Here is a 19,164-nt window from a genome sequence, read left to right as displayed (position 1 = left end):
TTAGGTTTTACTCAATTCATGCAATGCCTTCGAGAGGCACCCTTGAACCCTGGGAAGGTGGTCAAGACAAAGAGGTGTCTCTCTAATGCAAGAGATTTATTGGTTGTATTAAAAAATTTTGCCTCCTAAGAAGAGTCCCACGCTGCACAAGTTTTTGAAGTTGAAGATAAAATACTTCTTGATGAATTTTTAGTTTTTGTCAAACGTCAATGCCGTTTTGCGCTGTTGGCAAAAAAGGGCTTCGAACTACAACCAATGCAATATACCTTCACAGTGACGCTTTCGCGTGGATACATTCCAGATATCTGCACAAATGTCAAGCTCTATAAAAGGAGACCAATGAAAGGATTATTGAATGAACGCAAATGGCAAACAATTACAAAAAACATGGCGTTGCCCTCGCTATGACAACGGCTATCGCTAAAATTTTCGTTCCTGTTCTCGTCGTCACTTTCGTTCTTATATTCAATATTATTGTAAATGGAAAATATGTATAACTAACTACTGTCTAACTTTCTGCTATTTCGGTGGGGTTAATGAAAATTCATTTACTGAAATCCTTAATCGTCTCTTACAAAGGACGAACAGATTGCGTTACACACGCCCATCTTATCCAAACTTACATCTCCACTTTTGGAACATCCTAATCGGCGACTGTCCATCTGAAACGGTGGACAAGAAAGCTCTTCCCTTGAATAACCTCCGTATAATTCATAAGACACAGTGTAAGAGTGCACAGTGCTAAACTTGAATGGCGGAGGTTCCCAGGTGAAATTGACGCTAAAGGTGTTGCTTTCTTCGTCTTCGAGAAACGAACCTACACGTAGGTTTTGCACTTGTATTTCCTGGTTGTCAGGCTCTTTGAAAAGAAAAAAAAGCAGAAAAATAAAAGAAATGTTGTCGTCAAGTACGCACGAATACTCAAATGTCAAGTGTTGTATAAAATTCTGAAAAATTATCGTTTAAGTAGAGAGTGCAGTCAATTGTCTCTCAATACAAAATTTTAATGCACTTATTACTGCGCATACCTTTAGTCTCCTCAAGCATGACATCTTGGTTTCTTATTTTTTTTATCGAAATTTTTGGGAAGTACTCGGTTAGATTTTGAAAGGAGATTGAACCTTTTAACTCGGGATTTTGGAACAAACAAGGGAACCCTTAGCTTTTTTCTCATTAATTATATTTGAACTGAATTTCTCTTGATTCTTGCTCGAGCAGGATTATGTTTCCACGCTATCGTCCTTTTTATATTGATCCTTTTGGCTCAGCAAATAGTTTTTATTGTTGAGTCAACAAGCTATACAACAACATCACTACTGGCTAAACATATCCTTAAACTTCTGTGATATGAAACAAGGAGGTAAAAAAAAGCCCTAATTTGATTTGTTCCTTTCTTACTTTGAGGCTCTATAGTGGTTTCTAAAGTGATTCCTGCGATAGCAGTAGCGTCAAACATCGGCGTCACCTTCGAAGACATTAAAAATTGAAAAAAGTTATACTCTACTCATCGTTTTGACAAATATTCTGGATAATGCTCTACTTGGGCAGGACAAGCTTATGCAAACAGTTTTGGTCTCATAAAATCTACTTAACAAAACTATTTCCTTTTTAAAGGAACGGATTCATGAAAGACGAAGAAAGATCTGAATCGACCCCACACAATTCCAAGGCGCATTTAAGACTCGGAAAACATAAACGAAAACAACGACTCAAAGTAAAGGACATCGGTTCCTTACCATTACTACTAGACTGTCGCCAGGGATTAAGTCATGAATGGCAAAATACGTCCTCCCCTAGTAAAATGGTAAAATGACAAATTATTTTTGAAAATCAAATTTCGCATCTGTACGAATGTTTGGAATCTATCTGACTCACTAATGTACGTAAGTGATCCATGACGCTTGTCATTTATGGCCCTGTCTGTTTGTTTCCTAACCTTTTGCCAAAGTTTTTGCCGAAATACTGGCTACTTAGCATTGAAGGCAATTTTCCAGACTTGTCGGTTCAAGTATGCAGTACCTTTTCTGGTCTTACCTCATCAATCTCGAAGTGGAACGCCTTTTTTCTGTCTGGATTCCCTCTTCGTTTGTATTTCAGGTCATATTTTGTGACGTTACTTTCGCTGAAAATCGGTTTTTCCCACTTAATCCTTACAGTACTTAAGTTGAGAGAGTTGTAGGAAAAGTTTCGAACGTTTAGTGTGCTTGGATCGGCAGCTAAAATGAAACAGAAACATTTTGTAAGATTCGATTGTAAGCCGAACGCCATCTTTGATTTCTTTATTCATCAACAAGAGTAAGATAGGAATTTGTCTAGCATTTTTCCATAAGTAGCCTCGTTCAGAAGCGTTCAGCCAGTATTTTGCGTAAGGTTTCAATCTTTTCTACATTTCCTAAGTCAATTACGTTTGATCTTTGAGTCCATATCACCAAAACATCCGAAAAAAAGCTGATGACATCTTAATCAACAAAAAAAACGTTAATTAAACCTGTTGTTTATACTTACCTGGGGCAGTTTTCGAGAGTGTTGCTTCTTTCCCTTTGACGTTGGGATTGGAAAACATTGCTTTAACCTTCCAAATAAAAAACAAAGAACGAGCATGTGAAATATGATGAATTTCTATAACAGTGCCAAAAAATGTGCCATAACACGTCACCCAGAAATCCCGAGGAAACGAGAAAGTTTGCCAATAACTTTCAACGGATAAGAGCACTCAAGACTTAAGACCAAAAACACTTGTTAAAGTTGAAATTAAACCCAAAATTAACTTGAAATATTGGATTAATGACACCGCCATTTGAGCAATTAACTTCATAAAAATTTTTCATGATACCTACTTTATTCGCTAAAGCATTTTTATATTTATGCTGAAGATGGGAACAGAATATGACAGCCAGAAACCAAAAAAATTTGGGGGTTTATACAAAAATGACAAATAATTCTTCAAATCTAGCTTACCTTAATCCTTATAAATTCTTTAGGTCTTATTCCCGACAAAAGTATCTTCGGTTTTTCCTAAAAGCAAATAAGTACAAATGGTGCATCAGAAAAGGATCATTTTTTTTTATAAAAGAAATGAATTGAAACCAACACCAAAGCTGTTCAGATGCATCCCACGAGTATTTTAGCCGCCAACAACTCATTTTAACTCATTCAGAGTCATTTTAATTACCGGCTCAAAATTAATGGTAGAATTATCAATTTTCTGTCCATATAATTGCAACAAAGCCACGATTTGTCACACTGACAAGCGACGCATCATTATCAAAGACGCTCGTAAAGGTTTAATTATACGAACACTAAGTGTTTCCTTTCTTTCTTTTAAAATAAAGATTATGAATGAAATAAACTAAATTTGCCTTAAAATCATGAAATTTTGACCTTTGAAATTTCTGAGACAGAACGCACGTTCATCTAAAGTGTACAACGCATTTAACAACCTCGAAATCTCCCATATAGTTAAAAAAAACTCAGTAACACGGGCAATTAGCAAGAATATGAGTACAATAAACCCTATAGAGATAAGTGGAAGTCACCATACCACATTAATCTGCACGGTAGGTCTATTTGACTGGTATCCCGTCAATTCGTACTCGATATTGTAGGAGATCAAGGTGAAATTAAACACTGGTCCTGTCCACGTGACATTTATGGAGTATCTGCTAGTTCCGAGCTCACGCACGAACTCTCCGAACTTTAGGCTTTTGATTTCGGTGTCGTCATTACTCGGAACTGCAAACATTCAAAAACACCTTTAAGTGTTTTGTTTTCACGGATTGTGGCTTTAAAAAGGACCTAACTGGAAATGATATGGGCTATCTTCGACATTAAACAAAATCATCGTAAACTTGTAAGCTACTACGGAATATCAATACAAGAATACGTGGAGAAGATAAATAAAGTCAGACATGAAAACATGGAACTACTCATGGCACCAGCTGGTAATGGCAGCCTCTGAAAGAAGCACATTAGGGAAGGAAATTATGCTCCACAGGGAGCCAAGAGCTTAATCAATCAATCAATCAAAGTTAGTTAGAAAACAGATTCGCTTGGAAGGTTAATTACTAAAAACAAAAGGGGACGTCAGACTGATATCCTTGCTCGATCATTCTTTACTATAATAACACGCTCCTGAAAAAAGTTTGATATCCATTTTAAGGAATAGCCTAACATCTTCGACCCATCCATTTATTTCATGTATTTTTCTTATTCTCACCAGGCGCTGTAATGTTTCCATACACTTGTGCTCCTTTGATCCAGTTGTGTTGGTAATGCGGCGTTACCTGAAAAGAATCGCAGATGAAATAAATACTCTATGGCTCGTTTAAATTGTTGAAGTAATAATACCAGAAATGTTTACTTAGTCTATTGATTTACACGCCAACGAGTTCTTCGTCACTAGATTGGCAGTGCTTAAAACCAGGATATGGAAGACTTGAACCTCAACTAAGGTTGGAATTGTTGTTGAGAGGCAGGTGAAAATCTTTAACCCTTCTGCCATCAGAAATTCCTAGTTTCACCCCGTACAAATGGACAAATCTGTGGACATAAGCTTACCCAATATCTGATCAGTTTACCATGCAGTATTCCAGAAATGTTGAAATATGTCTCGTTAGGCTGATAAATAAACATAGTATAAATATTAGAATAAAGGTAAATGGATGAACAAGCTCCTGTCGCTTTACAAAAATGGGCAATGAATGGAAACTAAATCAATGTTACGAAAACAAGATTAAAATTGCTATTAAAAAGATATTTTTCAAAAAGATAGGTCATAAGCTTAGAATTAATGGTGTCTAAAATGTCACATAAACAGATGCTATCTGGAAAACATTTCCAGAGTTCGGAGTCAGAACCATTGCATTACAATCAGGTACTTCAGAGAAAGCACTAGTATCCATAGCAACCAAAATATATCATTTAAAACATCCAAATTAAAAACGAGAGAGAAAAATGCTATGATTAGTCCTTTGCCAGGCAAAGAAAAGACAATTTCTGTTGACTATTTATAACAAGGTGGTTTAGAAGTCTGTCAAAGAGTCGATGTCAGAAAGTTTCGTTCCGGAAACTGAAAAATCCTCGATTAATTAGAGAATGTTCCTGTTGCTGTATCCATCAATAAAATTAAAGTAATAAAAAAACCTCATTTAGGGCTAAAAAAATTCTTAGGTCGACGATTTGAAATCGTAGATGAAGGGGTCTCGCATTTATTTGCGTAAAAAGTTTTCGGGAAAAGTGATAGGCCCTATTAATAATTTGTAATGGCTTCAACACCAATCTGTCTGGGTCAATCTTTTGATGGTATTAAGTGATCTTTCGTGTATATGATGCCTTCTTTTGCCTCTTTATGGCATTGGTTTTTCATGCTAACAGTCGATATAATGGTGCTAATTTAAGCAAATATTTATTTAGTCTTAAAGTTTTCAATACAAAGTTTCTTACCATCAGTTCCTCTGTGCTATTCTTGCTTCCGATCTTGTACCGAAATGTGTAAAAGACAAGCGTGCTGTAGTTAAAAATTGGCTTTTCCCATGATATAGGAACACTGAAACTGCCACCGTCTGAAGACTCGGTGAATTGGCCAGCGGTCAAATGGGTTACTTTCACTTCGTTTGGATCAACACCTGGTATAACAGCAAGGAGAAAGATATTGTTATTGTCAGTTGTTTCACGATGTTAGGTCGAGCCATGCTTTGTCGACAAGAAACTAATGAGAAACAAACATCTAACTCTTGCATTTTTTTTACCATTTAAAGGTATACCACTCTACGGAATATGGAACCATTTAGTTTTTTTCAACGGGCAATGTTTCGAAATTATAATTCATTTTAAATAAAGATTGAAAAGTTGTTGATTGACATTGTCAAAGACATTTCACAGTGTTGGCAATTTTTTCAAGGAGGAATCCTCTTCTTCATAGTAATATTGAAAACAAGATCCAAGATCACTACATTTAAACTTCAGCAAACACAACGAAATTCTAATTAAAGTTGGCTGGTCCATCACGGTGAAAATTTCAATTTGAAACGCCAGAGTGACATATGGATCGACTCTAAGGACGTCATTCGCATCAAGTCCAATACAAGTTATTGAATCCATGAAAATACTTTCATTGGAAATTTTTTATAATGTTTTTACTATCACTTTCAAGTTTAATAAGTAAGTCGGTTATTCAATTTTACGGAAATCCAATAGTTGCAAAGGTCAAACATTGAATTGATTTAGAAGAAGAAGTCAGCTGATTCTAAATTTGATCGACACCTGTCCTTCGCTAGAAATGCGGTATACCCTTTAAGTACATGCGCTCCCAAAATCGCGCGAAAAGGGAGTGGCCTTAACTTAGGGTTGCACGCTTATGAGATTGAAGGGTTAAGTTCCTTTCTGACTCCTCTTTAAAACATCCTTGCCTTGTGATTTTCAACGATACTCAAAACATTAAACGTGTTGAATGTGTCGTTCGCTCAAGTCTTCACAAGATGTTACAAAATTCACGTCACATCGATTGGGTCGAACCAAACTGTCTTTAATAATTATGTTGTACTGAACAGTAGAAATAACAAGACTGAGACTGGGACCACGCAGAGGCAAAAACAAAATTGTTTTACCTCAGAGAATTTCCGTTAAGCGTCAGCAAAAATTAAAAAAAAAACACTCAAAAAATCGAAATTTGTGATTTTGAAGTGGCGCATGATATGAAACATAATTATTCCCCTCCAAAACTTATAACTTATCGGTTGTTTTCTTATTTTAGAAAAAACCAAGATCTTTTTAGGTATTTAGATTTTAAGGTGGTTTTTATCAAAGATGCGATCGCTTACTGATTTCATAATTTGCTTTATTTGATATAATTCTTTTAATCAGTTTAACAAGATTTAAATCTGTTTAATCAAGCGACCACATTATATAATACCAATATTAAGCATAGTTAATATGCTTTATTCATTGGTCGACTGTTCTGGAGAAGTTACGATCTCTTTCTCCCCGCAACTTATTCCCGGGCAGTAGCAGGCTGCAAGATAAAAAATAATCATGCACTACCGGTAACCTGAATACTTTTCGTTTTTTAAGTTGAGCGTATTTTGCATCAAAAATAGCTTCCTGCATAAGGATAAATTTGAAGAATAACACGCGGATAAAAGTATTCCTCCTCAGGCCAAATGAAAAGCTTCGCTTGCCAAACAAAAGTAAACTGTTATGCTTTGCTCTGGAAATGTCCATCTATGAATGATCGGATAGCTTCGGTCTGTGTGACTTGCAAGATAGTAAAATATCAAAATTCTGCTTTTTAAAGAGAAACCACAAAATCAGTGTCATATAAAAAATATTTAATCATCTTGAATGGTAAAAAGTGTTTTCGTACAAAACGCGAAAATTGGCGATACGTAACATAAAACTTCCCTAAATTTTACATTTTACGCGGTTAAGGGGGACCGGGGCCCTGGGATGCAGAGCAGTATTGTCGCAATCTGATTGGCCAATTTGCCTTACAGACAAAGTGCAGACAACGCTGCCAGTGTCAACGCAATGGTCACGTACTGAAAGAATCGTTTTATTTGACGTCGGTATTGTCGTAAAAATAACCAATGGTTTGGTATGGTCTGTACTCTTACCGACAACGATATCCGTCAAAACAGTGGTCAAAATTGTCGATTTGTTAAATTAACATGATGTAAAGAAATACAATTCGCAGATGTTTCGGTGCAATCTCTGAATAGCTGCTCTCTATTTATCATATATGAAAGCGTTAAAAAAAAGAATACAACAAATAAGTTGAACTACACCAAACTGCAATATTGTTGTCATAGCAAAAAAAAGTGAAATAAAAATTAGGAATAAAACCAAACAGGAATTGATTTGCACATAAAACTACCCTATGGCGATATGCCCGGTGTCTGAACAATTTTCACGAAAAAAAGGAAAACTAAACCTCTTTTGAAAATAGGGCGTTGTTTATCGATTTCAAGCGATTCCAAAAATTAGAGGGGAAAGTATATAGGCTAAAGCCGTATACTTATGCTCAAGAGTTAATTTTTCTTGTTATGCCAGGTGCTCATTAAGTTTACCCTTTACTTTTTTGCTTGTTTCTATTACAAAGTTAATGCAATTGAATTTATGTTATTTTATGGGCAGCAGCTTTTCAAAATCTCCAGGGCCTTTACCTTCCCACTTCTTATTCAAGTTATTTCATTTTTTCATCACTCACCCGGAGTAGTAAAAGTTGCATCACTAAATTTTGACGAAGGCCTTCGATCTTGAAACACTGGATAGACCTGTGGAGAAAAGGCACCGAGAACTAATGAAATAGTTTTCTCTTGAAGTACTAACTGTTATTCACCAATCAGAGCTGATCAGGGAACCTTCTTCAAAAGCGTAAACCATTAGTTCGGGCAAACATATTTGATTCGATTAGACTGCTAATTGTCGAAGTATGCAATTCGAAATATGAGGGAAAATTTTGGTGGGGCCGAAAAGTACTGAGCCAAAGTCAAACTCTAGGATTTTGCCCCCTAGGAACCTTTCCTGCTGATTATACTTGCAGAGTAACATAAATATTTTCTAGTAGAATTTCGACTCACCTGAACTTTGTAAATCGTCCCTGGCAAAAGATCACTTACGGTCTTGCTATTAGAAAGCTGCAGTTGAAAAAACAAAGAGAAGTTCAATTTTTTCATTGACTTATGTTAAATAATTTACTTATTTGTGATTCCTGCGCCTTTGAGGTTGTAGTTTTTAGCTGTAGTTATTATTGATCTTATCGTAGAGCACTCTTCACTATTAAGTTTTGTAAAACAACCAAGGCCAAATCACAACAGGATAAATGAGAACTCCCAAAAAAATAGCCTAAAGCGCGGGAGAACGCGAGTGACCAAGTCGTGCATCTGGTAGGCTGAAACAGATGGGCACGTTTCCGGGAACAACCAGAGAGTGAATTTAAGCAAAAAAACAACGGCAGTCCAGATATCTTTCGACGCTCAATTTAAAATTATCAACGAATAAACAAATGAAAAAACTTACAGGTTTCTCATTGCCCAAGTTTATAAACTGATTTCCAGGTTGCTTGTACAATATAAACACGTATTCAGTTATGTTCTTGTAAGGGTAAACTGGCGGGTTCCAGGTAAACGTCGCATAAAATCTGTAGTCCGGCGCAGGTTTCATAGGTTCTGCGAGACGGATGTTAGTGACTATCCTGTCTGCCATTGGTGCATCTGGAGGGTCAACTGTGGAAGGCGGTTTGTAGTAAAGAAGCATTTAGTATTAATATAGCATAAGTACATATTTCTTCTATCTGCATCTTTACAATAACCTTTTTGGTATGATGAGGGATAATATGATGAACCTTAAGATTATTCTTCCCGCATTTGTGGAGCAGGTCTATTACAGCCTAAATTTCCGGCCCAAACAGTAAATTTGTAGTTTCATGATGATGGGCGGATAGGATAAAGAAAATTTAGACCATTGGCATTGGAGGCATTGCATCGCAAAGATTTCTTGAAATGTGTCAAAGTGAGGCACTGAGAGCCGCCATTTTGAAAGGATAACTTGGTAACCAGGTCGCGTACCAAAACCACAACGCTCAATTCCCATCGACCGCTGCACTGCACAAGTCTTTTTGAGTGGCCCCAAATTGTTCAAGAGATGGGAAAAAGCAGAGTAAGAATTACTAGTAATTACTAATGACATCAAAAGTGGAGCGCCCAGATTCGAGCAGGATTCAAAATGGCGGCATTGGCATATTTGAAGACAATTTTGACGAGAATTTAAGTGTATCAGTTGCAGAGAATACTCACATTCGTAGCAGATGTCTTTTGGAAAACTTGTGATGTTTTGACAACCTGGAAATGACGTCAAAAATTTATTACGGTTCAAGTCAGCTTATTTATGCTTATATTTCAGATGATACAAGTGATTATTTTACCTGGGTAAGTGTATATTAAAATTGCGGGAACGCTCACACTGCAGCCAATCATGGTAAAGACCTTCAAAAAAAATGACATTGATAAAAGTTAAATCTTAAGTATAAAGATTTTTGAACTCAGAACAGCCGAAGCTTTCAATGAAACGAGCTCTATCTTCTCATAGAGAAGATGAGAACAACATTTTAGTTTTTTACTTTATTAATATAAAAATAATTGTTAAAAAGAACGATATAAAATCAATCTGTCACATGCTTGACAAAAAAGGTAAATACTTGAACAGAAATCTTCATTTTTCTGATCCGAATGAGACTCGTCGCTCTCAGGAAATGTGAATCGTGGAATTTCACAAAATTTAGTATCTTTGTCTCGATGAAAGGTTACAGTGTATTCCATCTTACCTCGAGCTCGTGGGTACATTTCTTCATTTTCTCATACAGGGACATAGTGTATCGTGTCTGAGGCTGTGAAAAATGGATATCAAAGGGCCCATTTTAAGACGTTTATACGTCCCTCAAAGATTAAGGGTGTTATGTCACGAGAGCTGCCCTTATTGTGGTGACAGTGTCATTATTATAGCTATAATTTTTATAATCATTATTATTATTAGCATATCAATTTTATCACTACTGCAAAAAAAACACTAGTCGAGAAAATACTGTTATTTACATATTCTATATCTCAAGTCGCTCAACAGTCTGTAAGTATCTTTTAACGTCAAAAATTATTAGTTCTACTGACATAACTTCTCAATTTGGAAGTTACCATATTAGAAGGTAGAAAAGTCTGTGTTCGTAGCATAAAGTAACTAGGGTTAGCAATACTTCCCCCTGGATAGAATGCCAGTCCATTGCAAGGACACTTCTTCCCCACCCTTAAGGGGTTAACATGAGGAATACGTATCTTACGAGAGACCATACTTGCGATGCAGTTCATCTTCTTTTCATGTCACCCGTATGACTTGAGTTTCTGTGGTGCGTTTTGTTGTTAAGTTATGGGTATTTCTTTCTTTTTTGTAAATACTCCTTAGTAATTCTAGGATGCTTGATTGTTTCATAAGCTTACCCCTGTGGTTTCTCCATTTCTGAAAAAGATGCCTTCTCGGCATTGAGAATCCTGTTTCCAACGCAAGGCGTAGTTTGAAACAATATTTTCTTGTCCTAAATAGAAAATTCGAAAACACTGTTTCTGTTAGCAAGCCTATGTTTTTGGCCTTTATTATCTAAAAAAAATGCTGTAAATTGTATTTTCGGAAATGTACGCCCGTCTTGGATTGTCGAGTAGGGGAGATTTGTTAACAATGAGGAAATGCAGTTCTAATAATGAGGCGATCGATGGTAGAAAAGATTGCATTGAGAAGAGAACTCTTCAATCAAAGGGCTTCAGGAATGACTTCATATTTTTAAATTTGTTTTAAGAGTGGAAGATGGGGAAGTCATTGTGGGCCTTTAAAAATAGATGAAACGAGTTTTCCTCTTATTGTTTAAAAACAACATATTTCAGCCCAGAGAACTCAAATGAGAATTCCTTCAAATGTTCAACCTTTAGGTGCTTTCCAAGAAGATGTCATCAGTAATTTATTTCCATCGTGGTTACCATCGTACACTATGCTATCCAGAGTCACGTTTGTTACTGGATCTGGCTTTGGGAAGGCTGGTACAAATAAAGAAAGACATTTGATAAAGCTAAGTGAAAGCTTTTCCAAAATGGAACGCGATTTGATCGAGCATAAGACAATCTCTGGAAAAGTAAACTTATTTTATCTACTGAGTGGGAGGTCTGTATGAGAAAAACTGCACAGTATTTTTTCCATACGTACCAACCTAGACGATAAATAATGGTAATAGGACCGAGAGGAATCCAATTCGGTCTGTAATCATACTCGTGATTACAGACTGAATTGGACGATTAGAAGTTCTGTTACCAATTAATCATAACCTTTGCAATTTCCGAAAGCAACAAATGCATTTAGGTCAAATATCTCTGGTAGAGACAATGTCTGAAGGAAAAAAATTTCTCCATTTTGGAAATTCCTTATTTTTTTTTAGGATAAGTGGTTGTTGCTATGGTTATTGTGATTAATTCTGTGATTGGTGGATTTGGCTGAGTGGACTTGGTTTAATTGGTTACTTCAACTGTCCGATTACAGGTGTTCGATTACAGTCAACTGTCCGATTACATTGTCCAACTCTGTGGAATGAGTAGTAAAAAGTAAAGCAGCTAACGCACCAATCATGTTTGAGGAAATTGTAATGGTTATGATTAATAACATGTTTTTATCTTTTTGCCGGTTTACTGTTCCGCTTCGTTGCGTATGGTGTGGAAAAAATCCACACTTTGGTCGTTATTATAAAAAGCTGGTTCGGTTACGAGCGCTTGATTTCCAAATCAGATTCGAAGATTTAAGACTCCGGCCCACGTCAATGAGAGGCTTTAGAAAACATGAAGAAGGACACCAAATAGCAGATGATGGAACTTAAAACATTTAAAAATTAAAATGGCAGTACCTTGTATTTTGTGTTATCCACTGAACGGTGTAAACGATTCAGCGGAAAGATAGGCGATATTACGAAAATTCTCCCTGAATGGGAGTTGAACCCACGACATGGGTTTCGCTCCCGTAGTGGCCTAAACATTTGTTTTCACTTACCGATGCTATTTGACTTGATTCCGTAGCTTAAAGAAGAGTTTTCTGTCAGAACAGCAACTCTAAACGAGAAATTAATATCTTTGAACTCAGCGCGCTGGTTTATATCTGGAGTAAAGGTACACGGGTGATTAAAGGTGAAGATCACCTTTGACTCGACGATGACCTAAAATGAAAATAAAAAACAAAAAACAATATTATTTCTCGAAAAGGAGGTTTGGCGAAAGAAGGAAATTAAAGATAAAAGAAACGTTAAATTTCATGAATCAGAAAATGAACAGTCTCAGCTGAACACGGTGGAAGAAAATATCAACAAGGATAGCATTGAGGATAATTAAAGTAATTTTCAATTGAGTGTCAAAAGTAATCCAGGATTTGTTTGGTTTTGCTTTACTTTCCTCTGCGATTGGTCCAGAAAAATCGTGCCACTCAATCAACCAATCAGATACAAAACTAACACCAATCTCGACTTGGTCGCCAGCGTTTTCCCGCGTTTTGCTTGGTTAGCTTGTTCTTACTCTGAGTTCTCATTGGCACTAAGGGCATTTTCCTTTCGTATGATTGGCAGCTGAAATTATTGTTTTTTTTTTTACGACATTCAGTCGAAAAGCGCTCTACTTGATAATAACAGTTATGATACTAATAATGATAATGATACAACTTAGGAAACTCATCACGTAATGGACTCTTCTCAAAATGCATATCGACAAGAAAATTTAAATGGGACTTTTACGCTAATAATTTTATTTCCTCCATTTGTTCAGACCAGTATTTCCCAGCGAATATTTAAAGTATAAATCATTTTAACTTTTTAATTAATTTTTGTTCAATATTGAATAGAAAAAAAAGGCATAATTTTGTGTTGAACTAAGACTCCCACAATCCTTTCCCAAGTACCAATATCAAATCATAATAGATCTCTCAGTTAGAACTTGTGCTATGATTGGTAAATTGGTCGAGTTGGTAAATTTGTCAATTTAGTGGGCCGTCTTTTACAGTACTGCCCTCTTAGTTCAAATTTTTTTTTAATTGAAATCTCCCCCCGCTATTTGAACCCAGAGATATCATAACTACATTACTATCTTCGTTTTCTCAGTCCGCACTGTAAGTTATGGATCTTTTTTTCGCTCGGATTTATGGCCAGCGTGCTTCGCTCCTTAGCCTACAGTGCGGACCTTAGACTCGGTTTTTGGGCTCTATAGCACAGTGCCTAGAGTCCTGAATATGAATTAGTGAGAAGGACAATGACTGTCGCAAATAGAAATTAAAATTACCTGGTTCGGATAGAACGGACCTAATCTGGATACCTCACCATCAAAAGTTATTTCAACTAAGTAAACAGGAGTGCCATTTGAGTTTAGGACATGTGACCACTGTAAGGAGAGTGATGTGAAATTCAAAATTGTCACATTTAGTGGCCCAGGAACTGGTAGTAAGGATCCATCACCATTAGATAAGGACTGGAAATTCTTCAGCCATGTCAGGAACTCACAACTATCTAAACAACTATTGGCGTTGTTCTGAAATAAAAATATATATATTAAATTAGGCCGTTGAGGTAAAAGTTCATAGTGCACATTCTAAAGTGGGTAAGAAAGCCCTGTCATTAGTTATATAAGTTTCATGATGATTGTTTATGTTGGTATCATCACAAAAGTGAAAAGAGTCTAACTCACGGAAAATGGAGAAAATTCTGGGAGGTGCTAACGGAATACGACTCTTTCCAGTTATAAACACTAAAGCTTCAGAAAAGCGTTGTAATCCAAATACACAACGCACAATCCTGCAATGAGATACCGATGGCTTTAAACACTACTGTATAAACGATCATCCTAAATGGGTTGCTAGTCTAGTGAAGGTTCCTCCACTCACCACCCCTCTACGTCTCATTTTCCCGGAAACTTCGCAAGGACCCATTCATGATCAAAAGTAATAAGAGATACTATTAGCACATAACAATAATCGCACCAGGCACTCTCGGTCCAAGAGCCCTTTAGAACCTAACACAAGAATCATAACCCAGTTACTTTGAAGGGCTAAAATTCGCTCTTCGCTCCCATTGAACGGTTGTGAATTTAATTTTTTTCGAGGCGCCAATCAGTTTTATTTCGGTGTTCAACAAACAAGAAATTCAGAGATATCACAAACATTTATTAATGGATGTGGAAACGAGAATGCTACTTACACAGCTTGCTTTGCATGAGTTCTCGTCTGGAAATGTCTTTTTCGCGTTACAAGGTGCAAGACACTAGAAGAAAAATCATCATTGATTTGAAAATGAACTATATAGTCAGAAAGATCTTCGTGCCCCTAGTACATTGAAATATTATACTGGTAGCAGAAAAATCAACCGAGAATGAACATTCGGCAAGAGACGAAGGGAATCTGCTTTTCAAGCCTGGGCTGATTTTTTTAAATCATTTTTTATCTCACTTTTACTTGAAATAATTGGTCGGTAACCAAACCTTGTTACGTGACAACACCTTCGGACCGACTCGGGCGAGGTGTTGCCAAGTGTCCTTTATCAGATTTTGTACTACTTTGCGTGTTTTATCCGAACGCGCCGTTTTGAAAACTCAATAATGTATTGGACATACGGTTTTAGCTTATCGCAGGGTTTTAAATGAACAAGAATACTCACCTCTTTACAGGCCTGTGTCAGGCAAGAAGTCTCTGATTCGTTCTTAACCCCGTTCTAGTAGAAATCAGAAAAACATTTTAAGTGTTTTTCGTCAAAATGTTTTTCAAGCATTCAGGCATGTGTGTGTCATGTCTTACTTACTTGAAGTCCCAAAGTCTCGCCTATAACAGTATATTGGCCCTGAAAACCCCCAGGCCATTGGGGGAGTGGTCGATTAATGTTTCTTATTGTTATCATTATTATTATCATTATCATTATCATTATTATTATCATTGGAATTAGCAGTATTTAACTATAAAAATTTGCGATAAAATACTTAACGTTTCGACGTCAACATTACGTCCTTATTAAGTCAAAAAATGACAAGATTGTAAGGCTATAAATACTAAAAAAACAAATAGGTACTGATTAAAAACTTTTCACAACAATACAGGTAAATAACTTAAAACCAAACAAAACGTTTTGCACGTATTGAGTCAGTTCACATGAAAAGTGGTAAAGAACGCACTGCTGATTCACAAGAATTCGGCAATTGGCCAACATCTCACCATAGAGCACGGTAGAGTCGATCTTAATAAAAGCCTCTTTAAGATTCTGAGAAATTCAAAGTAGGTTTGATTGTTTATCATTCGAAAAGCTTTTAATCAAAAAACTCAAACCGAAGTTGGTCGGTCCTTGGTACAAATTCTCACCATAACAGTTGGTTTCAATCGAGTCCTTACAGAAATCTATAAGGGCTTGCAGTTTACATTCAATTTCTACCCTCCGAAAAAAATTAATGTATTCAAATAGACTCTGTATGTAACTTGAAGACCTGCATTCGATATCTGGAACACCGAGGGGCTGATATACTGATTTCATGATAGTCGCTTAAACTTTTCCAAGTTAACCATTTTACATAAAAATTTAAATACGAGGAGAAAGAAAGAAGCAAAATAAGAAGGAATGAGGATTTCAAAAAGTGGACAAATTAAAAGGTTACTACCGAAAAACTTAGAAAGTGCACTCTAAATTCTACAGGATGCACAAGCGTTGACGAAGCTCTTCAAGAGTCTCAAAATTTTAATCGGGTTATTGCTTCCACTGCGTCATCTGATCGAAGAGCCCTTCGACGCAGATTTTGGCTCGACATTGCTTCTCCATACACAAGATATAAAGGGATTGAAAAGATTAGAAGCGGAAAACCCTTTGTTGACGCGCAGAAATCACTCGAACATGGCCATGAACCGGAAATGATAGGTTTTCGGGTGCTATTCTCCTAGAGACAAATAATCGAAAATTCCACTGAATGTGAATGATGGATTTTTGTTGAACGAAAAGAGAAATAGGTTTAGTTACAATTCTAAAGGATATCGTAGCTATAGAGACCTTATTGTTAAGGAAATCATTTCTTACCAAGACGTATAAACTAATTAAACTACATCATGCCAAAACAATACTTAAATTTTTCCCAAAAAAAAACAAACTGAAAACTCTGCTTCAACCTCTTTCTCAGCTGTAACTTAACGCAGAATTTCAGTTTTCTCCCAAGGCTACTAAGCACGGGTCGTCGACCTCTCCTATTTGTCGACTTTTTGTTATGTTGCCTCTAAATATTTGAGGAAGACTATCGTCAAAATGTTTTTATAAAACGCAAATTAAATTTGCAATTTTTATTTATCGGTCTCATCTGTCAGTAAAAGAATAAAATTGATAATTTCTTTTCGAGTGAAATTTTTTTTTAGATCGTTTTCTGTTGTTAATTATTTAAACGAAGCGACAGATGAAGGTAAAAAGCTAGAATTACACTGAGGGTCCCTTTTGTTATCATGTCAAATGCTGTAAGCATAGCTTTATTCAAATCGTCCTTATTGGATTTAATTTAATTATTTTGTCGCTCTTAAGGTTAAATCTACTTTCAGTAAAGTTCGCACACACACCAAAGACTATGTGAGTATTTTTGCCAAGCATTTACTGACTGAAATGAAATAAACCATTTGTAAATTCAACCCGCGTATTTAAGAAAACAGAAGACTAACTTCTTCCGCAAACCAAATGTACCTTAATGTAAACTTAAGCGGTAAAATTCAAGGCAACTATCGTCAAACATGAAAATATTCGTCAACTACAAAGACACACTTGTCATATTGCACTTCAAGAAAGTAATTACTTTGGACGTGTCAAAATTGTTCTAAAAAAAACAAGATTTTTCACAGCAGTTCTAAATATCAGAGATATGGGCCTGTGCGCTTCGACGGTAGCGTGGGCTTATGTTTTCTTTGAACAGTAACAAACAAAAAAATAGAGTTCGCAATTTAATCTCTCCTTGATGGTAAGATAAACGGTGAGAATCGCCAAGTTTATCAATTATGCCGTATATCCGGTTTCTCGATTTTGCAGAATTAAATGCACGCCTCAGGTGAACTGCGTCAATTACAATTCTGAATTACCGTTTGCAATCACTCTTTAAGAAATAAAATTAAACCAAAGACTCCTGCAGGTGACAATTCGTAACCTTTACTCATGCAAACCAGATAACAGACGGAGAATCTAGTTGATTCCTTCCCGAAATAACAAAACTTGACCAACAATTAATAATATAACTTAACCATGGCTTACGCTCGAAAAAAAATTCTGAAATGATTCATTTCAAAGGCAGTGATCTAGACTCACCTCAAGGTAAATTCGATTTAATTACACCGCAAAAAATGCAAATGTAACATTTATTTTACCGAAAGAATCGCCCCCAGTGTTCCATGGTTAAAGCTTTGATTCATAAAAATCGTGTACAGAAAAACAGATTTTTCGGTTCAGCGCTATTCATTAAACGACGGTCATGAAGTTTTGCAGCACACGAAGTTTGCATTCTTTATTTTATTATCTTTTCCGGTCGGAAACTCAATCGTCTTGCCTTTAAAATAGAAGAACTGGATTTGATTTTGCCTTGTTAGCTGCCAATCAATTTTTTTATATTTTCGATCGTTAAAATCGTTTTGTTTCTGTTGCGTGAAATTTTTAAAGACGCTAGAAATTATTTGATATTAGTCGATAGTCTCTTTGATTCAATTATCATTGAACGTTTTAAAGGCATAAGCATGACAAGGTATTGTCAAAGCTATAATGTGAAGTTGAGGTACGATTAACTCTGACTTATACAGGGTCGAATTAAAGCCGTCGAGTTTTAATGAAAAAAAAAACTCATTTCAAACTTTAAGAGTACTTAGTGCGGTTTCTTCGACGAGAAGTATTTTGGAATAAACTTACCCGGGTGAAGCAGTTTGCATAACATCTTGCCTTTCGCAGGATTGAATCTCCAGGGACTCCTTCTCCGTTGTAACAAAGAGAGCAAATCCACAACAGCAACATAAAACCGACGCACAATCGCATCTCGAGTTGCCAAAATTGTATCAGCAGCCCGGAATTTTACTCTATCCAAGCTAAACGCTGCCACGATATTACAGCTCTCACTGGAGTTCTGACTCTGTCAACAGAAAGAACAAGTTCAATATTGCGAAAAATATGTTTGCCTACGATACTAATTGGCATTTCCGGTGGACGGACCTTGTATCTCATGGGCACTGAAATAACTGACCTTTTTTTAAAAGAATGGTTTTGCACCTTATCCCGAAAACTGAACCGAATCTGGTAAATACCCTGTATGGTATGGTTTAACAATAATGGCATTTAATTCTTGACGATTTTACCAATTATAGCGATAACATATGCAATTTTTTTTTTCATTCTACTATTTGTTCATTCCTTGTTGACCAGTTACTACTTTCAATGGGGGTTTACATAAGCTTTGTTAAAACATATTAAAGACAAAGATATCAAGGATGATAATATTTATTCGATTAAACGCATTTTTCGCCAAAATATATATAAAAAAAAAAGGATAATTTCTTGTACAAATTTACCATAACGGTCTCAAAGATTTTCTTGTCGCAACCAGTTGTCTGGTATGGTAGAACAATTTACCT

General features: G+C 36.1%; 1 protein-coding gene across 2 annotated transcripts in view; it reads right to left on the bottom strand.

The window, feature by feature from the left end:
- The window catches only part of LOC131789105 (uncharacterized), a 40,135-nt gene that overhangs the window by 8,953 nt on the left and 12,018 nt on the right, over window positions 1–19,164 (bottom strand). Inside the window, exons 1-25 of one of the 2 annotated variants that reach the window (XM_066169860.1) lie at window positions 18,777–18,803; window positions 18,449–18,665; window positions 15,206–15,259; window positions 14,750–14,812; window positions 13,839–14,084; window positions 12,568–12,730; window positions 11,460–11,570; window positions 10,983–11,077; window positions 10,319–10,381; window positions 9,920–9,980; window positions 9,792–9,836; window positions 9,016–9,221; window positions 8,577–8,633; window positions 8,204–8,270; window positions 5,443–5,624; window positions 4,558–4,617; window positions 4,217–4,283; window positions 3,542–3,732; window positions 2,959–3,015; window positions 2,506–2,572; window positions 2,035–2,216; window positions 1,737–1,793; window positions 1,399–1,465; window positions 624–859; window positions 267–323 (exon numbers count right to left, since the gene is read on the bottom strand). In XM_066169860.1, the coding sequence (XP_066025957.1) occupies window positions 267–323; window positions 624–859; window positions 1,399–1,465; window positions 1,737–1,793; window positions 2,035–2,216; window positions 2,506–2,572; window positions 2,959–3,015; window positions 3,542–3,732; window positions 4,217–4,283; window positions 4,558–4,617; window positions 5,443–5,624; window positions 8,204–8,270; window positions 8,577–8,633; window positions 9,016–9,221; window positions 9,792–9,836; window positions 9,920–9,980; window positions 10,319–10,381; window positions 10,983–11,077; window positions 11,460–11,570; window positions 12,568–12,730; window positions 13,839–14,084; window positions 14,750–14,812; window positions 15,206–15,259; window positions 18,449–18,571 (2,577 nt within the window). In that variant the 5' untranslated portion in view covers window positions 18,572–18,665; window positions 18,777–18,803. Of the gene's footprint in view, window positions 1–266; window positions 324–623; window positions 860–1,398; window positions 1,466–1,736; window positions 1,794–2,034; window positions 2,217–2,505; window positions 2,573–2,958; window positions 3,016–3,541; window positions 3,733–4,216; window positions 4,284–4,557; window positions 4,618–5,442; window positions 5,625–8,203; window positions 8,271–8,576; window positions 8,634–9,015; window positions 9,222–9,791; window positions 9,837–9,919; window positions 9,981–10,318; window positions 10,382–10,982; window positions 11,078–11,459; window positions 11,571–12,567; window positions 12,731–13,838; window positions 14,085–14,749; window positions 14,813–15,205; window positions 15,260–18,448; window positions 18,666–18,776; window positions 18,804–19,164 lie in introns of those variants that run through there. The other variant, XM_059106181.2, reaches the window with a different exon arrangement.

Source organism: Pocillopora verrucosa, chromosome 7 (assembly GCF_036669915.1).
Source record: "Pocillopora verrucosa isolate sample1 chromosome 7, ASM3666991v2, whole genome shotgun sequence".
Taxonomy (NCBI): domain Eukaryota; kingdom Metazoa; phylum Cnidaria; class Anthozoa; order Scleractinia; family Pocilloporidae; genus Pocillopora; species Pocillopora verrucosa.
Note: the sequence above shows the minus strand (reverse complement) of the source record. Positions and strands in the feature narration are given on the sequence as shown.